This window comes from Carassius gibelio, chromosome A5 (assembly GCF_023724105.1).
Source record: "Carassius gibelio isolate Cgi1373 ecotype wild population from Czech Republic chromosome A5, carGib1.2-hapl.c, whole genome shotgun sequence".
Classification (NCBI taxonomy): domain Eukaryota; kingdom Metazoa; phylum Chordata; class Actinopteri; order Cypriniformes; family Cyprinidae; genus Carassius; species Carassius gibelio.
Genome location: NC_068375.1, coordinates 35086968 through 35110685, shown reverse-complemented (window position 1 = coordinate 35110685; position 23718 = coordinate 35086968). Strand labels below are relative to the sequence as shown.

Genomic DNA, 23718 nt, shown 5'->3' with positions numbered 1-23718 from the left:
TATATTCATGTTAAGATGAAACAAAGATTAGCAGGTGAGTTTTATAGTTCAAATAGGTTTACACTGAAAGAATAAAAGGGTTTTGTGGTTCAGCTCCATTCCCAGCATGCACCAGGGCATGAATAATTAATATTGCTGCATTGTTGGACCATATACCAGTTTTGTTTATATAGTTGTTGGGGGTTTTGTTGTCAAATTTATAAATGTTAAACATTTTAAGGTTTTTCACAAACATTAAACATTTACTTACTGTGTAAATTGATTATTTGAACTTAAAAAGCCATATAGATGGTTTCCTTGAGTTGTATGAACACTTTTTTTTACAACATGCAGGAAAATAATGGATTTGTTGTGTCCTCATGGATTGTCCACAAGCAAGTCTGCACTATAAAGTATTACATGAGGAATATCACACACTGGATGCCATCAAGATACATGTTGACCTTTCAAGCTAATGGGTAAATAATCAGCTATTTGATCATTTCAGCCTTATCAGTTTAATGAACACTGTCCATCTAAATCTTTAGTCAGTTCAGTTTCATTTGTGTTCAGTTGATCTCCCATGGCAACACAGTTTGCTGAATATTACTGTATGAAAACAAAACATATTGTCTGTGGGTAGCTGAAATAATCAAAGATTAAAGCCGAGAGACGTTCCTTTTAATGTACATTTTCACTCTTTAAAGTTCTCAATTCACTCCCTGAACTAAACACTCTTTCTGAACTTAGATGGACTGACCCAAATCCATGTCATTCTCGCTTGTTATTTTTAATGGCTGCAGGTATGTTCTGAACAAAACAGATTCATTTTTTAACCCAAGAAATCCCTAACTTTTTGTCAGCTGAACCCTTTTAACAATTAACTCCTTTTTAAATAAATATTTCAATCATTTCACAACACACTGACATTTTAACCAGTGTGTTAATGACATGACATGCAGGTACACAAATAAAATATTTAATTAATTTAATTGTAATTTTTTTTTTATGATTCAAGATCATTTTTTATGTGGATTGATTGATTGATTGATTGATTGATTGATTGATTGATTGATTGATCTGTCCATTATGGAAGCCAAGGAATAAAAAAGGGTAGTTGCAACATTTTTACTTATTCTTTACTCATATATATATATATATATATATATATATATATATATATATATATATATATATATATATATATATATATATATATATATATATATACAACAGTAACTGTGACTTTTATCTTACACTTCTGATATTATTAGAACTGTGACATAAAAGTCACAACTATCTTTCTTTCTTTTTTATTCCGATGCAGTAATGGGCTTCTATACAGTAGATACGGTTTTGTTTATAATGTAATTTAAGCCAATGGCGATTTGTAAGCATTGGATATGCTTGTTTTAATCCATTACCAATTAATATTATTAATACAACATCATAATTAATTATAATCCTTTATTAGAAAATACTACAGATTTCATCAGTATCTGATGTATTCGAAGGACATGCTTTGTCTAGACCACATAAAATGTCCTTGAATGAGTTTTTACTATTTTTGGTAAAAGCTCATATAGTTATTGAGGGATCACTGTATTGCTGCCATTACACTTTGAGCATCACTGGTGCCTGGTAAATTAAGGATGCTAATGTCCATCACCAGATAAACAAGCAAGAACCCCCTGATAATATCTAATGTTTGTAATTATTATTCCATCAACATGAACAAACAAAGTGCTTCATTTTGACATACTGACACTAGTGACAGCTGCAATCGACAGCCAATGGAAAACGGGTTTCCCCACATCAAAATAACAGAGTGCAAAACTACTAGAAAGCTTCTGAAAAGCAGACTGAGAAAAAAAAAAAAAAAAAAGCTAAACACTATGCCAACATGAATGCAACAGCACATAATCATGATCAAAAGTATAACCTTACTCAAAACCCAAATTTATATAATCATAATACTATATCATAAATACCAATGAAAGACAAATAACTTACTATAGCCAGCTGAAAGATAAGATATTGACAAGACAATGATGGTGAGTTAAGAAATAGGTGTCATACAGCCAACACATCAAGCCCATAAGCAGAATTATATTTTCTTGCATCTGCACAGACCCAGTGTAATGTAAAACAATTGTTTAAGCCTAAACATGCTGAAACACAAGTCAATAAACTGACATGATTGTAGTTGGATGTGTTTTAGTCTAAAATTCCCCACCCTTCAAACAGGACCAGAGCTACAGTACTGTATATCACAGGGAAGTTTCCACAAGGGTTATATCTCAGTAACCATAAGGTTTACAGTAACAAGTCCAATTGCACAAGTGTGTTTTGTATGTTAGTTTTAAACACCTAGCTCAACCTGGTGTTTTAAATGTGTAATCTTAATCTGTTAATTACAGATGGCCTATCTTTTAAAACAATCCAAAAGAATACTGATATTTTTCCTATGTTAGTCTATCTTTGCTGTGGAACTGTTTAATGGTTTACATTTTGCTGAAAACCCTATAATATATTAGAAAGTAAATCGTAGTCCGATTCCTGAATGAATGGCTCTTATGAGTCGGTACTTTGTCATAAATCAAAAACATTCAGCTCAGCATGTGTAAAGTAATTTGATTCCTGGTCAATTTACTCATCCAGTATGAATCGGTTCTTTTAGACTCTTTTTAGCAAAAGAAACACTTTTGAATAAATAGTTCCTGAATGAATCTGACTCAGTATTATATCACATAGCTATACACTGTATATATATATATATATATATATATATATATATATATATATATATATATATATATATATATATATATATATATATATATATGTGTGTGTGTGTGTGTGTGTGTGTGTATACATATATATATACACACATATACATATAGTAATATATATATATATTACTATCTGTTCTGTTGAAATATGAAATCTCATCACTTGGCAACAAGCTGTTCAAGGCAGAAAGCAACATGTGCTGTGAAAATTCTACAAAAGTAGCTCGAATAGAATCACTCCATTTAGAATAATCGGAATCGGTTCCTAAGCGTGAGACACATAATTTAAGGGGGAGAAAAAGAGTTAAAGACGTTAAAAAAATATTTAAACACTTCCCGTTTTCCCTTAAGTAATTGGCCTAATTTTTAATAAGCATTATATGCCACCCTGAACTAGCTATCGCTTCTTTGAAAAGAAAAAAAAAAACACTACAGTAGCTACTATAGCTAACACAAAATAGGTACTGCCATCATATTAAAATAGAAAAAAATATCTGGGACAGTAGCTCTGGTTACATAACACAATTTAAAATAATCTCGTGTTTATATTGTACGAACGACCGTTTTAATGTCGAGGAAAATATAAAAACGAGGATGTAAATTAATGTCAACAACAGGCCCCTTTCGCTGTCCATGTCAGCAGCGCGAGCGCACGAGCCACCTTCTTCACCACCTGCAGAATGCGCAAGCTCGCGCCTCTCACTGCAGCGCGAGCTTCTTCGATTATTACGCCAATACAGTCAATCCCAGAGATGCAACTTTAACTGAATTCACGATCAAAGATGCAGGATTGTTTAATGTGCATGCACGCGCGGTCGCATCCACTCTCTTGACATTTGTAGAAATGCTGGGGTGCAACATTCACATTTGGGCTGAGGCAAATGGATGCTTGCTTACCTCCAGCGTTCGGATTTCTTTTTGTGTCAAGTCGTTGGATGTGGCACATTTGGTCCTCAGACCTTCCAAGCTGGAGATACTAATGTCTATCATGTTTTGCACCAGTTCGCACTGCTGCAAGGCTTTTTGCAAACTCAGATGATGCTCGTCGCTTTTGGTCATATTCTCCTCGTCCATAATTTGTGAGCAGTGGTCCGTCTCTTAAGCGCAGGCTACTTTTTTTCGCTCAATCAGATTAGAAAACACTTTGATAGTGCGTTCATGAAATTATGGTTTGTGATCATGAAAAACTAGAGTCTACTTGTAAGGCGATTCCATTGCTGATATCCTGATATCCTGATGGAGTTGTCATCAGGGTTGCACAGTTTATGTTTGATGCCCCGGCTTGACTCTACCATAATACACAGATATTGAAGGAAGGAAGGAAAAATCAGATCCTCGCTGCGGTAGCATCAGCTAGATCCATTGCGCGCGTGTGAAATACAACACGAATTTAGAAATCTTTGTCATAGATGATAAAGGAGAACGCTAGGTGTTATATCTTAAAGAGAACGTCTGATTTGACAGCACGTATTCCCCTTCTGGACCATCATCAGCTGCATCCTGGCGCTCCCCCATCACACCGACATGTTCGCGTCAATCAAATTCACAGCAACAGCATCAGCATCGCATCGCCGACACAAGCAGGGGAGAGAGTTCTCGCGAGATAAGCATCAATGCAGTGAGCTCACTGTTTGAACTCGGACAACCTTTTTTTTTAATCAAACCACTGTTTTAAATGCTCAAGTTCTATATAAATAATAAAAAAAAGTAGTTGAACTGCCTGTCAAATGGAAGTTGCCCCATTGCATTTCTAAGTGCAGCCTACTATAAAACTGACATGCATCAAATTCACCTATCAATGTCAGAATTTACAACAATATATGCAGGTCAGGTGAATCCATTTAAAATAATAATAATAGTAGTATGACTGAATATGGTTTTAGGTTGCACTGGTCTAACAGCCACAGACCAACCTAGTAGACAAGTCAAGACCAGCAAAACAACTGAGGCTGGATGAAGCTTTTTTTTTTTTTTTTTTTTTTTTTTTTTGCATTGTATTATTATTATGTTGTTTTTATTTATTTTTTACAGGGAAAAAAAAAACATTTATTTTTTAAATGTTAAATGGTTTAATTATTTATCATTATAATGAATTTTTATTTATTTTTACTTAATTATTATTGATTAATTATTAAATTGTTTTATTATTTAAAGCAACTGAAAAGCATTCTTTATTTATTTACAAAAATAAAAAAACTGTATGTGTATATATATTACATACAGTAAATAAAAACAAACTATTTATTTATATCATTACTATTTTAACCTCTATGGTTTTATATTTAACTTTAATTTCCACTGCAGACCTGTATAATTTAATTGTCATTGTATACTTGTAGAATTACATACTATGGCTGGAACAACAACAAACAAACGTTGACTCGAATAACATGCACTTAATAAAAATCACCACTGTCAAAGCTTTTTGTGCTGGACACTTAAATACTTACAGTAATTGTTCCAATATCGTTTTATGGAATACATTTGCTTTTTGATGAATACGTCATTTTTAAACAAGATACTTGCACCAAGCATATCGTAGACACAGCAAATCGCTAGTGACTTTCTATTAAACTCTTATTATGAAATCATAGCAAGACAGTTCCTTTTTAAGTCCCGCCTTCATTAAAAGCGCGGTTCTGATTGGTCGAGAATCTGTCAGCTAAATGAGCAAACGAAGTTCGAGGAAGCAAATTTCTGTGCAGTCAGAAAAAACGCGCCAAAGCACATCGCGGGCTAGATTAACCAAAATATTAGAGAATGGCATCAACAAGTAAAACACAAGCTCAGACGAGAAATTTACCATGGTAATTATGATCTTGTGTTCTTAAGCGATAGTTAAAAGGTGTTTATGTTACATTGTTTAGCTGACGTGCAACATTGCACATGTTTGCTTTGTTTACATTTGAATTGCGCTTACTGTCTACATTTGTCGTGTGAATATATGAATATTACACCACCATGGACTGAAGTTGAGCTCGTCATGTAGTGTGTATGATATATATATATGTGTGTGTGTGTGTGTGTGTGTGTGTAAAATAATAACGAATATCAGACATGTATTATTATTATTATTATAACAGCTGACGTTTCATTTTGATGGAGAAAAGCGTTGACAACTCGAGTTAATCAGACAATTCACTGCAAAATAGTCCTTATTAAAGCACAACTCTTTAATAATACAATTACCTTGGGATGATAGTTATTGCCATTATAGTGATACCATTATGTTAATATGGATCATTTAAAAGATGTAAGAACGTTTATTAGAGTTGCTGTCGCTCCATTAGACTTAAACAGTATGATGATCAAAAACAGTATTTTAAAAATATTATTTATTGATTTTCAGGGTTGAAAAGTACAGGCCACAGAAATTAGATGACCTCATCTCACATCAAGACATCCTGAGCACAAGTAAGCAATGAAATGGACAGATTATAAATCGTACTTTTCCATTATCATTATTTATCAAGATTTGCACTGTTATACTGATTTACAGAAGTGTCCTTAAAGGAATCGTTTACCCAAAATGAAAATTCAGTTGCATCAATGTTAAATTTCAGTTTGGTATGACTTCAGAAGACTTAAATATATATTCCAAAAGTTGAGTGGACTACTTTTATGGTGCTTTTGCATCCTTTTTAAAGCTCAATTCTTTGTAATATTCTGTAAATGACTAGTATATTCTTGAAATTTCTATAGTCTACTCCCTTCTTCTTCCACAGTCCAGAAGTTCATCAGTGAAGACCGATTGCCTCATCTTCTCTTCTATGGACCTCCGGGAACAGGAAAGACCTCTACTATACTAGCGTGTGCTAAACAGCTGTACAAAGATAAAGAGTTCAACTCCATGGTCCTGGAGGTACTGTAGAAGTTTCTCTACAGATGTTTTCCAGAAGCCTGTGTTTGGAGAATTCTTCCCCATGCCAGAAAATATGTGGTCATCAATTTAAAAGAATTGTTCACCCAAAAAAGAAAATTAGCAGAAAGTTTACTCACCCTCTGGTTCATGCAAGATGGTGAGTTTGTTTCTTCGTCAGAATTGATGTGAAGAAATGAGAAAGAGACATCAGAATGAGAGTCCAAACAGCCAAACAGTTGGCTAAAATAGGGTCCTCTGTCTATAATATTGCTTCCTCCAAATTTCAGTGAAGAAACAAACTGTTCGACCTCTTGGATGGTCTGAGTGGGAGTACATTTTCAGTACATTTTTATTTCTGGGTGAACTATTTCTCTAAAAAAAGAGTTGAAATAGGTCTGATGTTAGTTTTATCAGATGTTTTTTGAGTCAGATCTATTAATATGTCAGTTTCTTTGTTTTTTAGTAACAAATTAAGCTTTAACGTACTTGTAGAAAACCTTCTAATAGTTTTTTGTTGTTGTTGTTGTTGTTGTGATGGAAACTCTTGTATATTTGACTCCATCAGCTCAATGCGTCAGATGACCGTGGCATAGATGTGGTGAGGGGGCCGATCCTCAGCTTTGCCAGCACACGAACCATCTTCAAGTAAGAGAAGTACTCACCCTTATATCCCATTCATGAATAATTTGTATGGTATCATATCTGTTCTCACATACAGCAATATATTAAAGGTGTTTAAGAATTTCGTTTCCATGTAGCAACGTTTGAATGACATCTGGTCTTTAGGCTTTTATTGCATTAAAATATTAACTGTTGTTGTAAAATAATTTTCCTTTTTTCTGTTTGCCTCTTGTAGGAAAGGCTTTAAGTTGGTGATCCTGGACGAGGCGGATGCTATGACCCAGGACGCACAGAATGCTTTAAGGAGAGGTAGTGTACCATCTGCCCCTCCATCAGATCACCTGCTGAGCCCCCAAATGGCCCGATGGTAGAAGAATAGGGTTCTGCCATTTCAGTGCCCACAGTGAGACGTGAATGAGAGCTGTGTGATTATGATAGGAAACATATTTAGAGAGTCTGATTTTATATTAAAAAATATATATATTAAGAATGTCTATTTTCTTTTGTCTTATTATTATTTTAATTTTTTATATTCTTCATTTCAAATATTTGTATTATTAAAGTAATAATTATTATATTTTGACACATGAATAAGCATTGTGATTGAAATAAAATATTTAAAGAGTTTAAATAGCTATTTAGTAGATTATCTAGTATCTATTTTTAATTATTACTATTTCATATATTTTAATATTTTCATTTTTTATTATATTTTGACACATGAAGGAGAGCATTGATTGGGAAAATATTTGTAAAATATTTAGGATAATTAATATAAAATAGTGTAAGAATGTTTGTCCTGGATATCATAGATTATTTATCATGTTTTACACATTTATTTTGTTTATTTTTTTCAGTCCTTTTGGAGATTTTTTTTTATGCAGACTTCATTAAGCCATGTCTGATTTTTTTTTTCTTTCTCTCTCTCTCTCTTTCTGTCAGTCATTGAGAAGTTCACAGAGAACACCCGTTTCTGTCTGATCTGTAACTACCTCTCAAAGATCATACCTGCGCTGCAGTCTCGATGCACACGGTTTCGTTTCGGCCCCCTGTCTCAGAGCCAGATGATTCCCAGACTAGAGCATGTGATACAGCAAGAGAGGTGAGACTCTCATCACAGCCAATCCAGCTCAAGTGGATGTTATTTCTGAATTAAATTAATGTTGAGTTTATTGCATTCTGAAAGAAATCCATACCACTCCATTTTTATATATATATTTTTTATATAATAAATTAAAGGAATACATTTTTTTTTTTTTTAAGTATTTTTGATGTAGTTAGAGACAAGACATCTCTGTGCCAGTTGAAGATAGAGCAACATTGAAATGACAGTATTTTGAAATGAATGTTTGGATCATATCTAAAGTGAGTCATCAGATGGATCCACTCAAAAGACCCTGAACACAAAAGACCCTGGCTGGAGTGACCCAGCCTATTTGATTAAAAAACCCCTTCACACAAACACACATTTGATATGGGCTCTGGCACAGGACACAACTTTGAGCAAATAAAACAAAACATTGTATTTCCCCAGCATAGATTCATTAATATTTCCAAATCTGTTTTTCACTGATAGCATTGACATCACACCAGATGGCATGAAGGCCATTGTGACCCTCTCAACAGGAGACATGAGGCGATCATTAAACATTTTACAGGTGTGTGTATCAAAGTGATGTTTTGTGGTTTGCTTATTATGAAGCTGCTGGTAAGAAAAAATATGAATGAGAGAAATCTGTAATGTGTGTTCTCCTGTACAGAGCACCCATATGGCCTATGGGAAGGTGACGGAGGAGACCGTGTACACATGTACTGGACATCCTCTTAGATCAGACATCGCCAACATACTGGACTGGGGTCTCAATAAAGACTTCACCACTGCATATAACCGTATCCTTACTTCCTTACTACTCTAATATTTGGTTAGTTATCCAAGCTTTAAAGCTCATAATAGCTTTGTTTGTTGTTGTTTTTATACGAAATGGGATCAAAGTCTCCGGTTTACATGTTTAAAAAATCTGTTTGTATATATTAATAATAATAACAACAATCAATAAATGAATGAATATAGTAAATAATTTGATATATCATCATCTTGACATATATATCAGGAAAAAGAGATTATGCTCAATGTATTGTAATCTTACATTTGTGGTTTATACATGTAATATTGTGACTATGTAAAATCAAACATAACTTTTTTTTTATATATATAATTATTACAATAGGAAAATAAATAAAAAATATAAATATAAAATATATATATATATATTAGATTATTATATTAGAATATATATTTCTAATGTGCTATTTGTATAAAATGCATAATCATCAAAGAAGCATTTTTAATATTCATAATTAAAAAAAACATTTAACTGCTTATTTGTAAGTTGCTAATATTAGTTTATGAAGTCCTTATCTGGGTTCAACAGAAATTCTGCAGCTCAAAACTCTCAAAGGTCTGGCACTTCATGACATCTTAACTGAAATCCATCTTCTCATTCACCGCGGTAAGACTACACTTTTAATTCAGCATGCATGGCTCTTTAATAAACTCCTCTTCAAAATAACCAAAGCATTCTAGGGTCTAGTTGAGGCCTGCAACGCCACACACAACCTATCACAACTTTGATATAGTGATGAGCTACATGTTATCCCTGCCCTTGTTACCATGGAGATCCTTTTGTGGTTGTCATGGAAACCGGTTGTTCTTGTTTTTAAAGGATGTCTGTCAGAAGTAGCAGAGTGTAGCATGCTTCACACACACATATGAGAACAAGCACTGAATATTACACTATTTTCAGAAACCAGACTGCAATAATGCGAAATTAATGCTCACACAGCATGCCAGGTTTTCTGTGGGGTTATTTCATGTTTTAAAATAACAAAAAAAAAAATCTGATTTATTGGTCACACAATCAAAGTGTTGTTTGAGCTCATTTAGGTGGGCTCAATTTGCTCTAATGTTTCGTGTCTCTATTTCAGTGGACTTCCCTCCCTCCATCCGCATGGGCTTACTTATAAAACTTGCAGATATTGAGTGAGTACATTCATTAAGTCAAGTTATTTAGTAAATCAGTAGAGAAGTGTTTACACTGTTCTGTTAATGACTGTTTGATTACTGAAATATGAATGAAGCAGACAGCACCATTCATATTTACTCCACTCAGATTCACCTGATTAATCTAAATATGCATTGGTCATGAGAATAACTATAAATATAATACAACATATACAATCAAATTAATACTTTAATTTTGCAAGGATGCATGAATATTAAGCAGCACAACTGTTTTCAACATTGGTGGTAATAAGCAATGTTTCTTGAGAAGCAAATCAGCGTATTAGAATTATTTCTGAAAGATCATGTGACACTGAAGAGTGGAGTAATGATGCTGAAAATTCAGCTTTGTGTCACAATAAATTACATTTTAAAATATATTTTTAAAAATACCATATTAAAACAATTATTTTCAATTGTATATTTCATAATATTGCTGTTTTTACTGTATTTTTTTAATCAAATGATTGCAGCCTTGGTGAGAATAAGAGACTTTTAAATACCATAAAATATCGTACCAACCCCAAACCTTTAAATGGTAGATTGTTTATTATTATATACTTGAGTGAGCTTCTTCAACTTCTGTTCTTTGCTTTTTAACCACAAGATATCGTCTGGCCTCCGGAACCAATGAGAAGATCCAGCTGAGCTCAATGGTTGCAGCTTTCCAGGCTGTTAGAGACATCGTAGTCAGCGATGGATAGATCATCGGTTCACACTTTGAAGGGGTTATGTAACATAGATCCATGATGTCATGAGAGGAAGTTGTTTACTTCATATTGTTCTGACAAAGAAAAAAAAAACTATGCGCAGAACCCTGTAATATTTTTTTAAATGTTTCTTTTTGTGCTTGAAATAAAGCTTGTCTCAGTACTTTGTAAAACAAATTCTACATTAAAGTAGTTATGTAAATAAATATTTCAAATATAGTGTCGTAATTTAATGTCTTTGTTTTGGAAGCTCAACCGTCTGGGGAAATCAGGCATCTCAGAAATTATGCAAAAACATTACTTATTTATTTTCATCTGCAGTGTTCTTCACAATATACAATCTTTTGCTTTGGAACATCCCTGTAAGTAAGGTATTCCAGAACTTTTTTCGGCAAGGGAAGAGCCTCCACCTGATAGGTTGAAATGGAGAATCTCAGGGCAATCCGGCACAGATGCTTAAGGCTCGGGACAAGATGAGGAACTCTCCAGAATTTGACATGTCCATCTCTGCAACTACAATCAAATATAAAGAAGATCTTAATATCTTTTACAGTACACAAGCAGAAAAAAAGTCCAAACTGAACATAATATATAATGTTCCAACAAAATTATGTGACTTGCAATACCCTGTAGCGATGACGCCCCCATGTGGATGGAAAGCACAGCACACGCCACTAGCTCGGTTGTGATCAGTGTCTGCGACTACTTTATCTTGTTCCATGTCCCAGATCCGTAGCGCCCTGCAACACAGTGCAGTGTCATCAGTAACAACAAAGAACGGTGTGAGGTCACAAGGGTGACGTCCGGTCCGGTCATGTAGCTCTGAGGATCTCTAATCTCAAATGGATGGTTCACTGCTCACCTGAAGTCTTTGAAAGCCAGCAGCAGACCAACCGGAGAGAAGCTAAGAGACGTCAGTAGATTGTCACTTCTATAAGAGCACAGCTCACAGTCTCTGGAAAGAGAAGCTAGTATTCTTACAACAATTTCCAACATGCAGTTTGTGACATAATTTACCTGAGTAATCCACACGACCATCAACTAACATCTTGTTTTTTGTCTCGTATTTTGTTCAGAAGCAATGGTTTAAAGAGGTTTAAACATTTTTCCTTTCTCTTTGGTTTTTTTCCTAAAGCTTGTCACAAGTTGTTAACTGTTGGACTGGAGTCATGCGTATTATTTGCAGATTGTGATGTTTGACTTTAATTCTGACGGCACCCATTCACTGCAGACGATCCATTGGTGAGCAAGTGATGTAAAGCTAATTTCTCTAATCTGTTTTGATGAAGAAAAAAACTCATCTACATCCTAAATGGCCTGATGATGAGTAAATCTTCAGAAAGTTTTCATCTCAAGTTAATTATTCCTTTAACCAAATGAGTAAGGAAATTGAACAATTTATGTACACATTTATAAACGCATCAAAGATTCAACATTTAATGTAAAAGTCTGCCCCAAAAATTACATTTTGTCATCAAAAATATATTTTCTTTATTTTCTGTGGAGCACAAAAGATGGACTTTTTGTCCCAAAAATGAAATGGCTTTATTTCAAAAAAGAAAAAAAAAACACCTATGATAGTAGAAAGGAACAACTTTGTTGGCAACATACTCTACTCTAGTCCGGAGATCAGCTGTATAGGGGTCCCACAGGTCCAGCCACCAGCCTGTGGTCGAGTGATACGAAGCGATCGCGAGCAGCGCGCCGTCCTGGGAAAAGTCACATGATGTCATGGTGCGCTCATGTTCGTATGTAAGGTGTCTCATGAAGGTGTAGGACCGCAAGCTCCACAAATACACCTTCTGTTGGGAAGAAGACATTCAGACAATATAACAGTCTTATTACATGATATCCTGTTCCTCTGATTATATTACTAAACCCTTTATGTTACTACTAGAAGACATCCTAACAAAGAAGCCACAGCTTCAGCACATTAACTACTGGGTGAAAGTGGTTGAATACTTTTTTTTCTTTATTTTGAACAGTTTAGCTATTAATATTATTTATTATATATATATATATATATATATATATATATATATATATATATATATAAAAATACTAATTTGATACTTATTGAATAAAATCTTATTTGAAATTTTGTTATTTAATGTAAACACATACCGTTTTAATTGTCCAAATACTTCTGGAGCAACTGTAGCATTGTTGTTAATTGAAATAAAATGTGTGTGTGTGTGTGTGTGTGTGTATAAATATACTATATATACACACATATAAGAAACAACATGAGAAATGTTGCCTTGGCTACTAACTAAAATACAACAAAAATTGGTTTTAAAATTACTAAAGCTAAAAAAATATTAAAGCTACATTAAAATATTAAAACAAAACAATAACAAAAAAAGACACAAAAACACATACCAAAATCAGTAAAATAACTGAAAATATAAATATAAAAATGCAAGCTAATTCAAAACATTAAGGAGTATATAAATAATACTAAAAAGTGAAAGTGACGTGACATACAGCCAAGTATGGTGACCCATACTCAGAGTTCGTGCTCTGCATTAACCCCCCCAAAGTGCACACACACCGTGAACACACACCTGGAGCAGTGAATAAAGAGTGAAATAAGAAACTCACCGAGTCGAGGTTGCAAACAGACGCGATCACACTGCTGTCAGGTGATATGGAACATCTGAAGACCCAGTAGATTGGACCCCGCAGCACATGGGGACTGGCGCCTGCAAATATCAGCAATACAATCTTCATAAGTACATAAGAATTTGAGGTCCCATTTCATCCCATTGCAAAGATACGTTGCTTCCACATCAGATGCTCTGACCTTTCTTTGACAAGTCCCATATCCTTAAAGTTTTATCTCGGGAGGCCGATACAAGTGTGAGATTTCCATTTGGAGTGAAGACTAAATCCCTGACAGGAGCCTGATGTCCGGTGAGAGTAAACCGCAGATTTCCTCAAGACAGAACAGGGATTTACTAACATGTTTAATCTAATACTACATGCGTTTAACACCATGCTGTTAATATTTAGAGCAATATAAGTTCTTGATGGTGAAACTGAGTCCAGAGTTGAAACTAACCGGTTGAGACGACCCACACTTGGATCACGCCATTGTTCAGACCAATGGCCAGCAGTAGCTCATGATCATGTCTGTTCTGATGTGAAACATCCACTCGGGTAGACAAGCAGGGACCAAACGCCAGTGCCCACACTGTCTGCTTGCAGTTAAGTGTCTTCTCTTCACTGCATACAGCTTCGGCACTGCTGTTAATACAGAGAAGAACAGAAGAAGTTTCAGCTGTGCTCTACATCCAAGTATGAGATAGTACAGTAATGGTATCAAAAGATGGTACTGTGATATACCATAAACCATGGTACTGAATTTGTACATTCATTTACCTTATGGTAAAGAATATGAGCTCAAAAACATTGTAATACCATGGTACTTTTTTGAAAGGACTATAGTTACATGGAATCAGTCCTGTGGTACTTTTTATAAGGATTTTAGTAAAATAGATTTGTTAGTGAATTCATAAAATACTTTGATACTTATAAAATAGTATTTTAAATCATCAGGGTTATTTTAGTAGCATTGAGATTGTATTATTTAATTAAATGTGGAATGAGTTTTTATTTTTCCATTTTCATTTTAATTAGTTAATTGTTTAAATAAGTTTACTGAGGTTTTAGGATTTTGCCTGAATAAAAAAAATATATACTCAGCTGTTTTCAATATAATAATAATGTTTTTTGACAGGCAAATCAGCATATTAGAATGTTTTCAGAAGGATCATGTGACACTGAAGACTGGAGTAATGTATAATAATGTTATTTATTTATTTATTTATAATGGTAAGCCAGCCAACAAGGACTGGTTTCAGCTGTGATATATATATATATGTTTTTTTTTGTTTTTGTTTTTTGGTGACAGTTTTAAGGTTAGCATAGCAGCTATTTATGGTGTTACATATAAGCCTATATTTATTAAGCCATTGTGTTATGTTATGAATATAGACTCACTCTTCGGATGTCAGCGGCCAGGACAGGAGTTTGACGATGCCGTACCCCATCGACCAGGCAAAAGAAGACCCGTCCGGAGAGAAGCGGACGCTCCATGTCTCGCAGCCGGCGGAGCCGTACAGACGCGGGGGATGAGCGGGATTCAGCTCCGCGATCAAATCATGCGGTTCTGTCACAATTAAACAGACCTGTCATTTTACAAAGACATACGCATATCCGGAACTACTCTTCGTCTACAAGTATAAGTCCTCTTACATCAAATGCATATCCTTATATCATTTAAGGTATGTGAATCACCTTACCTTTGACAGCGCAACCTCGAAACGAGGAGCACATCTTGCCATTGACTGAAATAATGTCACGATAAGCATCATTTCACCTCTCCTCTGCATTCATTTGACTAGGGGGTGTGGCCAGATGGGCAAACCACGTGACCCCGTCGTCGAGTGCGTTCTCAGTACAGTACATACTTGGGTGTGTCTATTGTATATTTAGTGTTAAGGTGCGTTTTATACCATGTCCTTCACATCTCAGGTATCGTGATTTTACAGCTTTGAATACATTATTCATTGTCATTTAAAGCCAGTTTACTCTAAGTATTGTTTTATATCTGGCCACTACTAACCTAAGCTTGGCCACCCAATATTTATATACAATGTTAGCATTTGTTGTTCTGCCTTCAATTTTAAGCTGTTTAATATATATATATATATATATATATATATATATATATATATATATATATATATATATATATATATATACTGTATTAAAATCTGAAAAGAAATCAATAGGGACATGAGAATTTTAAAACATAAGTTAATAAAATGACTGAATGTTTTACAGTAATGAGAATTAAAGTCATGAAAATGAATTAACAATGCAAAGAAATTTCAATGCAACTGTCGTGACCATTTTCCATTTCAATGAAAAGGTATGAAACACGAAAAAAATATTTTGAATATCTATTTTCCTACAGTATAATCACACAGTCATTCAGGGCAACACCCCCACTCAACATTTATACCTTCATCAAATCCAAATGCTTTGATCTCATCCAATCCTAATGCATATTGAACATATATGTCCATTTAAGGTGCCTAACTATGTCCTCCAGATGAGTTTCTAAGAATTTAATGCAAATCATTTTCTATGGGGCCAGGACGTCTAAGAAACTAAAATAACATTTCTGTCTCACACACTTATCTTGCACACATACACAAATAGATTTCCTGTTATCTTTCAGCTCATCAAAAACCCAAGCATACTGAAACACTCAGAGACAGTCTAAAGCACACTCTAGTACAGTGAAGCAAATAATATTCATATTTCAGATAGAAATAAAACTTCTTCCACAGCACAAAATAGGCTTCCCTTAAGATATTATTATTGTTTTGCCAAGACCCAGACATATTTTGTTGAGATTCAACCATACATTTTTACAGAAAGTATTATTCAAACAAGTAACAATAACATTTCATAACACAGTATGGAGTAGTAAAAGTTTGAATTGAAAGATGTGAGGCCAGCCCAGTATATTAAAAACTAATACTGAAAATAAAAACGGGGCCTCTCTAAAATAAGTTTAAGATCTTTACACTTGAAATTATATAAAAGGATAATATTACACAAAAAACAAACAAACACATATATTAGCAGAGCTGACCCAAATAATTAATTTTCTGTACATTTAAAGTGTTAACTAACTGTCTGCTGACTGTTGTACTGGTTCTGTTTGTGTTTGGTGATCGGTACTGTCTGCATTATCTTCATGATCACCTGTAAAATATACAGACATGCATTTCAGAAAATCTCTCATATTTACAGGTTTATCAAATGAATAAATAAATTATAATTTCTCAAACTTGCCTTACTTATATTTGCTCAAGTCTTGCTTAATTTCTTCATTATGTAACATTCCCCAGTTCCCAATTCTTTCAAAAGAAACTACTTTTGAAATTATAACACAAACCTCTTAACAATATTCGGGAAACCGTTAACTTACTGTTAACAGATGGTATTCTGTGAATCTCTACGAGTGTGGTTGCATGGCCGTTTGTCGGCGGAGGGAGTTGTGGAACAGTTTCATGGACAATTTCCTCTTCATCTGAGTCCACCAAACTCAGTACGTCCCATCTGTCATTGTCTAAATGACTAGAAAGAAAATGTTACAATGCCTCAGCTTTACACATCCTTACAATAAACTTTGATTTTGTAATAATGCTTACCTATGATTATTAATGAGCTGTAATGTTTTGCGGTCATACTTACCTAAATCCTAAACCTGAAAAATAAAAATAAAAATAAACATTTATGCAAAGAATCTTTAGAAAAAGAGTTTTATTTAGCAACTCAGTATGCAAAACTACTTACCAATACAAATTCTGTCCCGCTTTGAATATACCATCACACCAACAGTGACTCCAATCATCATTATCAAAATGGACACAAAGACACCAACTACGACCCCTCCATTACCTGCAGAGGCTGAGAACAAATATTAAACAGTTATAGGCAGTCTGAAACTACTTTTAGTACAGAGGGAAGACGTTCATGTGGAGGATGTTATGTAATACTTCTGCAAAGGGAAAGGCATTACAGAGCTTCTTTTCTGATCACATTCATGCATAGATGTCAAAGCTTTAGCATTACTAGAATTTGAAGTATCTCCAGATCTGACCTCTGATATATTTTTAAAACATCCTCAAACAACTGAAACCATAAGATTTTAGTGTGTGAATCTCACAAATCCTGCCAAGAACATGTCCAAAATCAAAAGAAAAAAATATTTAGCTTATACAAAAAAAGCCTGTTGCAAGGACTATTAAGATGCAACATAACATTACTTTCATGACAGTTTTCCTATAATGCAAATTTGATAATGTTCATATTTGTAAGGCAAAGAATAATTTTACATATGTGAGTTTGTGTGTGTGTATATATATATATATATATATATATATATATATATATATATATATATATACACACGCACACACATATATATAAAATATATAGTTACTGTGTAAAATATACACACATAAATAAATATGATAAATGCTATTTTATAAAAACCTATTTATAAAAACTCAGAAATAAATATCCAGAAAAATTAGTGCCTCATCATTAAAATAGTGCAACATTGCAAAAAATATATGAATGGTCTAAAAATAGGTTTAATTTCCCTTACCCTTTATTCATTTTAATTTAATGTTTTAACTTGGTATATAAGAATTCTTGTTTTATATATATATATATATATATATATATATATATAAAATGATAAATATGGAGAGACGTTCAAGTTTCTAACTTACTCTTCACAGTTAGAAACACTTCCAGTGCTCTTGCATCAAGAAGGTTTTCACTGTAGCAGTAGTAGGCCCCTTCATCTTCCTTTGTTACATTGATTATAATGAGTTTGTAATGGGGGTTTTTATCTTCCACAATATATTTGGAGGTGGTGTTGATGATTATGTTGTCCTTTTGTTTCCAGACAGTCTTAGCTGGTGGCAGAGAGTCGGTCTCAGTACATTTGAGGGTGATATTACTGCCCTCCAGAGCGGTCACCAAGGGATCTCCTAATGGATATGGCCTCTCTGGAAGACACATAAAATATAATGGTTTAATTATAGTCAAGACGAGCAGAAACACAAGCTGTAATATTATGTTTAAAGACCAAAACTCATTAGTAACAACAAACAGAATTGTATTTATAATGGCTGATTTTAAAGAAGCTTCATAGAGTTTTTTCGGGGACACACACGTAACCCTGGCCCAAACTCACGACAATGGATAACGTGGCCCACTCAAAAAAAAAAAAAAAAAAAAAACTGATTTTACATTTTGCTTGTTCTACTAGAACCATTTTTTTAACCAAGTTTAAGCAAAAACTGGTTCTGATAGTGTGGAAGAATCAATGGGGTTTTTGAAAGTAATATTTTATGCTCATCAAGGCTGCCTTTATTCGATAAAAAAAATACAGCAAAACAGAAATATTATAAAATATTATTAAAATTTAAATGACCTTTATTCTATTTGAATATATTTTAAAATACAATTTATTCCTGTGATGACAAAGCTGAATTTCAGCATCATTGCTCCAGTCTTCAGTGTCACATGATCTTTCAGAAATCGTTATTTGAAGAATAAAAGTGTAATTATAGTGTGTAATTAAGTGTAATAATAAAGTTTTCAGGACTATTCTCTTTATTTTTTTTTTTTTTGTTATAATTCTCAATACTGCAATACTGTAGGAAAAATAGTCTTACTGAGCTCAAAGGAGCAGTTTTTCTCCACACCAGTCACGTGATGTCCGATACACTTCACTTCCTTTACATTGTGCATCATAGTGCTATTCACATAGACCTCCAAACACTCGGTCTCCTGAGACGTGGAGTTGATCGTGGGACCCTTGGCTATAACATTTTCTTCACGGACCTCCTGCCAGTTCAGAGTGGGCACAGGGTAACCTCCATTCCATTTACATTTGAACAAGACATCGTATGGCTCATTTAGTATCACCCAACTGCACTCCGGATGCCTCTCTGGAGCATCTGATAAAGGCATTAGAGACAATTAAACAACCTATACATCACAGATCTACCAAACAAAGCTAAATCTAAACAGACAATGATTCTCGAAGTAAACTGAAAGAACCATATATAACAAAAGCTTCATTTCCAATACACTTTCAAGAACTATTAAAACATCTGTCTTACAGTAAACTAACAGCTCCTGGCTCTTGTTCACAGTTGTCTTGGAGAGTGTATTCTGGGATGTACAGGTGTAAATCCCTTGATGGCTTGGTTGGATTTTACTTATGAAGAAGTCAAGGAATGATTTGTTCCCAGATGCCTTGTCATTAATGTCCAGCGCCAAATTTTCAACAGTCCATGTCAAGTTTTGTGAGGGAAAACACTCACTAGAGCAGTTAAAATACACATCTAAATCTTTTTGAACATATAATGTTCCATTCGGTAAGAGAGTTGCTGGTTTTATGGCCAGTGAGATGCTAGTTGGACCCTCTGAAATAATACAAACACACAAACATGATTAATTATTCATTCGACTCTCACAAAGCACCTGTCCTTTAAACCTTCATCAAAAATGTTCCTTTAGAATTTCAGAAGCAGTATCCAGTATTTATTTGAAACTGATTTCTTTTTTTTTAACAACATTTCTTATAAATGCCTTTATTATCACTTGCTGAATAACAACATTTACGGTATTTCTTTCAAAAATCTAAATGACTCCAAATTTTGAACATTTTAATAAGAGTTTCAGAGGAACTAAACTAAGATTTCTTCTTGTGTTCAGTTAGTTGTTATGCGTGTTAGTTAACCTAATGCATGTCAGTCAGTCACACGGTGGTTTTCTAGGTCCATGCCTTGCAGTTAAACCGGTAAAACCTGTTTGAAGTCAGACTCCCGATCTCACAGAAACTGGAGAAATCTATTGCATATTGTATTAAAGCTTTCACACATTAGTACGATTTAGATATCCATAGCACCATACCAGACACTCTGAGCAGGATGTTTGAGATAGTTTGCCATAAGATGCCATTCTTTGTTTGGGATTCGCATTCATACTGGCCTACATCTGTAGACTGAAGGCCACTGATCAAAAGAGAGCCATTGTTTAAAATGGAAAGATGCTCTGTCGCTGCAACAACAATCCCATCTTTCTTCCAACGATAAAGAAGTGAAGATTCATTAACTGGCTGGTCAAGACACTGTAGTACAGCATTCTCACCCTTCTCTCTAATAATATAGCGCTGCACCTGCTCCTCTGACCCTACAGGAAGAAGCACAGAGAAAACATTTAGAGTAGTGCTACAAATATGCAGCAAAGTACTAAAGTAATACTATTTTTTTTATCCAGTGCAATAACAACACCTTGGTATTAGAGCTTTAAGTACCATGCAAATGTCATTCAGTACAATTGTTTCACTTATGGAAAATGGGGTTTGGACTATTTCATGGTATTTTTGGAAATTCCCTGGAGTACTGGAAACACTATATTAAATTACTTTGTAGTATATACTAATAAAATAGGCTATCCCAGCATGATATTTCTTATAAAATTGATACCAGAAAAGATTTTCCTGTCAACTCACCTGTTTGATGTGACAGAAGAAGCAGATACAGAACTATTGCAGATATCATAATTTTAGGATTGTCAGGATATCCCATCAAATTATGGGATAAAATATTTTCTTTTGCAAATTCGATGGAGTTTCCTTTTGTTTGCTGGCAAACGCATCAAACGCTTCTCTATTAATTAAATAAATAACCAGATATTTTTAAGATAAATTCGCGAACGTTCTAAAATGGCTTTGGGCTTGGAATGCGGCATGTTTTGTGCCACGTTTGATCCATGTCCATCTTCAACCTGTTTACTTTGCTTTCTTTCCCGGAAACTTTGAACTTTGAGATTGCAGTTTGACCACACCCGTCACCTGCTCTCTAGTGATGGGAAGTTCGATTCTTTTCCGCGAACCGGTTCTTTCGGACGGTTCGATTCAATAAACCGGTTGAAAAAACCGGTTCATCGGTTCTTTCACGCTCGACGTAATGACGTCATTGGCGATGACGTAATGGCGTCACGTAATGGCATCTACCAAACATTCAAATATATAAAGTCAGTAATCATAACTTTAGTCAGTTAAAACCTCATAATCATGAAAAGTTTACATTTGAGTTTTGCAACAACACCCAAATACAGTAACAGCAATAATGTGCATATGAGGATTTAAGTCTTGAAGATATAAAGTAAATAAATTAGGTGTCATCAGTGCAGAAACCATGATCCACTTACTAAACTAAACATAATCCATTGCGATGTATTTGTTATTAAATTAACTTACGTTTCGCCAGATTGCCCTTCCTCCAAGCCCTCAAAACACCCGCTCATAACTACTAGTACAGAATCAGAATCAATCACCAAAAGAATCCCTTCGGTTCAGAGACATGCTGTGAGTCAGTTGGCTTCACGCTGAATCGCGCATGCGCAGTATCATCAGTTCATCGGTTCTCAATTCGGGCGCGTCCGACAGAAACGATTCTCGGTTGAGTGTACTGATGATCCGAAAACCGATGCAACCCGTTCTTGACTCGAGAACGAGAATCGCTCTAACCGGCACGTGCTGCAGTTCAGTGTCATCAGCTGCTCTACTCGTGTTCATGTTCTGTTTACTACAAACTCAATTTGTGAATGTCATCATTAACTATAAATACAGTACAGATATCTCATAAATCATCCCTTATTCCTATTAAACATAAGAGTCTTTAGAGTCTTAATTATTGTCCAACTTCCCTGAAAACCCATTTGGCCTATACATATACAATATACAGATTGGAAACATTAATCTAAAAAAAATAATAAAAAAAAAATCAAAATAAAATATAGTTACTTTATCACACTTTCCGATGTTTAACAAAATACTTACAAAATTACACGCATGCGCAGTATCATCAGTTCATCGGTTCTCAATTCGGACGCGTCCGACAGAAACGATTCTCGGTTGAGTGTACTGGTGATCCGAAAACCGAAGCAACCGGTTCTTGACTCGAGAACGAGAATCAGCTCATCGGTTCTCAAATCGGACGCGTCCGACAGAAACGATTCTCGGTTGAGTGTACTGGTGATCCGAACACCGAAGCAACCGGTTCTTGACTCGAGAACGAGAACTGCTCCAGCAGTGGGCGTGTTTGTTCATTATCTGGCTCGGATCAGTGTTCATCTTCAGTTCGGTCTTCACAGCATTTCATTCAGTGTACTGTTTGAGTAAATGGATTACCCCGGGATATTGGTTTATTCTGACTCAGAGGGAGTGTCAGTCACGTTAAAAAAGTTAACAGCTTAAGTAATTTGTGGATTTATGCTTATTGGAGACGTGAACCGTTTCAAACGATTCAGTTCGATTTGGTGAACTGGTTCAACCGGTTCACTAAGAAGAACCGGTTAAATTGAACGATTCGTTCACGAATCGGCCATCACTAAGAGACACACACCATATTTAACTCGACGCACTCTGAATTGTGGCACATTATCCCTAAAAGCATCCCAATTCAAAATCCATGCCTTACTATTGAACTACGTACTTTACTTAAAATGTAAATAAATACTTTTTTACTGACGGTTGCATATATGTATATATATATATATATATATATATATATATATATATATATATATATATATATATATATATATACAGTACATACATGCACACATCTGTAAATTTCTTTCTTTCTTTATTTAGCGGAGTTATGGTTAAATAAATAAATGCTATGTAATTCAAGTAGTTTAATGCATTAAGATATGGTACACGTGCAAAATGTAACTTCACTAATAATTCATGTAAACATATAGCAAACATGTAAACATGAATGACTACTTTATAGTGGCTAACATTTGTAATAATATTTCAAATTTTATATAAACATTGACATAAATATTAGTTAAATAATAATAATAATAATAATTACAAAAACAATGACATTATTTTAGATTTATAATTATATTGCACATAATTTTCACAAAATATTTTTTTACTATTATTATTTTTTTCTCCATATCTGAGAAACCAAAGTCAAATGTGTCAACTCCACGATAATGGATGTATTATTATTATTATTATTATTATTATTATTATTATTATTATTATTATTATTATTATTATTA

General features: G+C 34.2%; 4 protein-coding genes across 6 annotated transcripts in view; 1 reads left to right on the top strand and 3 right to left on the bottom strand.

Annotated features, from left to right (window-relative positions):
- Positions 1–4310, bottom strand: part of LOC128014030 (kinase suppressor of Ras 2) — an 80507-nt gene extending 76197 nt beyond the window's left edge. For both annotated transcript variants that reach the window (XM_052597280.1, XM_052597273.1), the window contains exon 1: positions 3669–4310. In XM_052597280.1, coding sequence (XP_052453240.1) covers positions 3669–3845 — 177 coding nt within the window. In that variant the 5' untranslated portion in view covers positions 3846–4310. The remainder of the gene's footprint in view (positions 1–3668) is intronic.
- Positions 4311–5417: 1107 nt separating this feature from the next.
- On the top strand, positions 5418–11244 carry LOC128014022 (replication factor C subunit 5-like). The gene is made up of 11 exons (XM_052597264.1): positions 5418–5578; positions 6121–6185; positions 6497–6633; positions 7199–7278; positions 7490–7563; positions 8197–8356; positions 8831–8912; positions 9015–9144; positions 9687–9764; positions 10240–10294; positions 10923–11244. The coding sequence occupies exons 1-11, from the start codon at positions 5532–5534 to the stop codon at positions 11017–11019; spliced, it is 1005 nt and encodes a 334-aa protein (XP_052453224.1). The 5' UTR covers positions 5418–5531; the 3' UTR covers positions 11020–11244.
- Positions 10488–15623, bottom strand: LOC128014015 (WD repeat and SOCS box-containing protein 2). Its single transcript, XM_052597255.1, has 9 exons — positions 15333–15623; positions 15031–15199; positions 14090–14274; positions 13832–13963; positions 13630–13730; positions 12637–12827; positions 11888–11980; positions 11652–11765; positions 10488–11538 (listed from the first exon to the last, which is right to left on the bottom strand). The coding sequence occupies exons 1-9, from the start codon at positions 15364–15366 to the stop codon at positions 11337–11339; spliced, it is 1221 nt and encodes a 406-aa protein (XP_052453215.1). The 5' UTR covers positions 15367–15623; the 3' UTR covers positions 10488–11336.
- A 772-nt stretch (positions 15624–16395) lies between these two features.
- Positions 16396–21457, bottom strand: LOC128014005 (V-set and immunoglobulin domain-containing protein 10). Of its 2 annotated transcripts, XM_052597234.1 has the most exons (9): positions 21149–21457; positions 20548–20826; positions 19752–20057; positions 19302–19586; positions 18348–18629; positions 17404–17517; positions 17302–17314; positions 17036–17184; positions 16396–16809 (listed from the first exon to the last, which is right to left on the bottom strand). In XM_052597234.1, the coding sequence occupies exons 1-9, from the start codon at positions 21222–21224 to the stop codon at positions 16733–16735; spliced, it is 1581 nt and encodes a 526-aa protein (XP_052453194.1). In that variant the 5' UTR covers positions 21225–21457; the 3' UTR covers positions 16396–16732. The 2 variants fall into 2 exon arrangements, with proteins under 2 accessions (XP_052453194.1, XP_052453201.1); XM_052597241.1 differs by lacking the exon at positions 16396–16809 and having other exon boundaries at positions 17053–17184; positions 17259–17314.
- Between the last annotated feature and the right edge of the window lie 2261 nt (positions 21458–23718).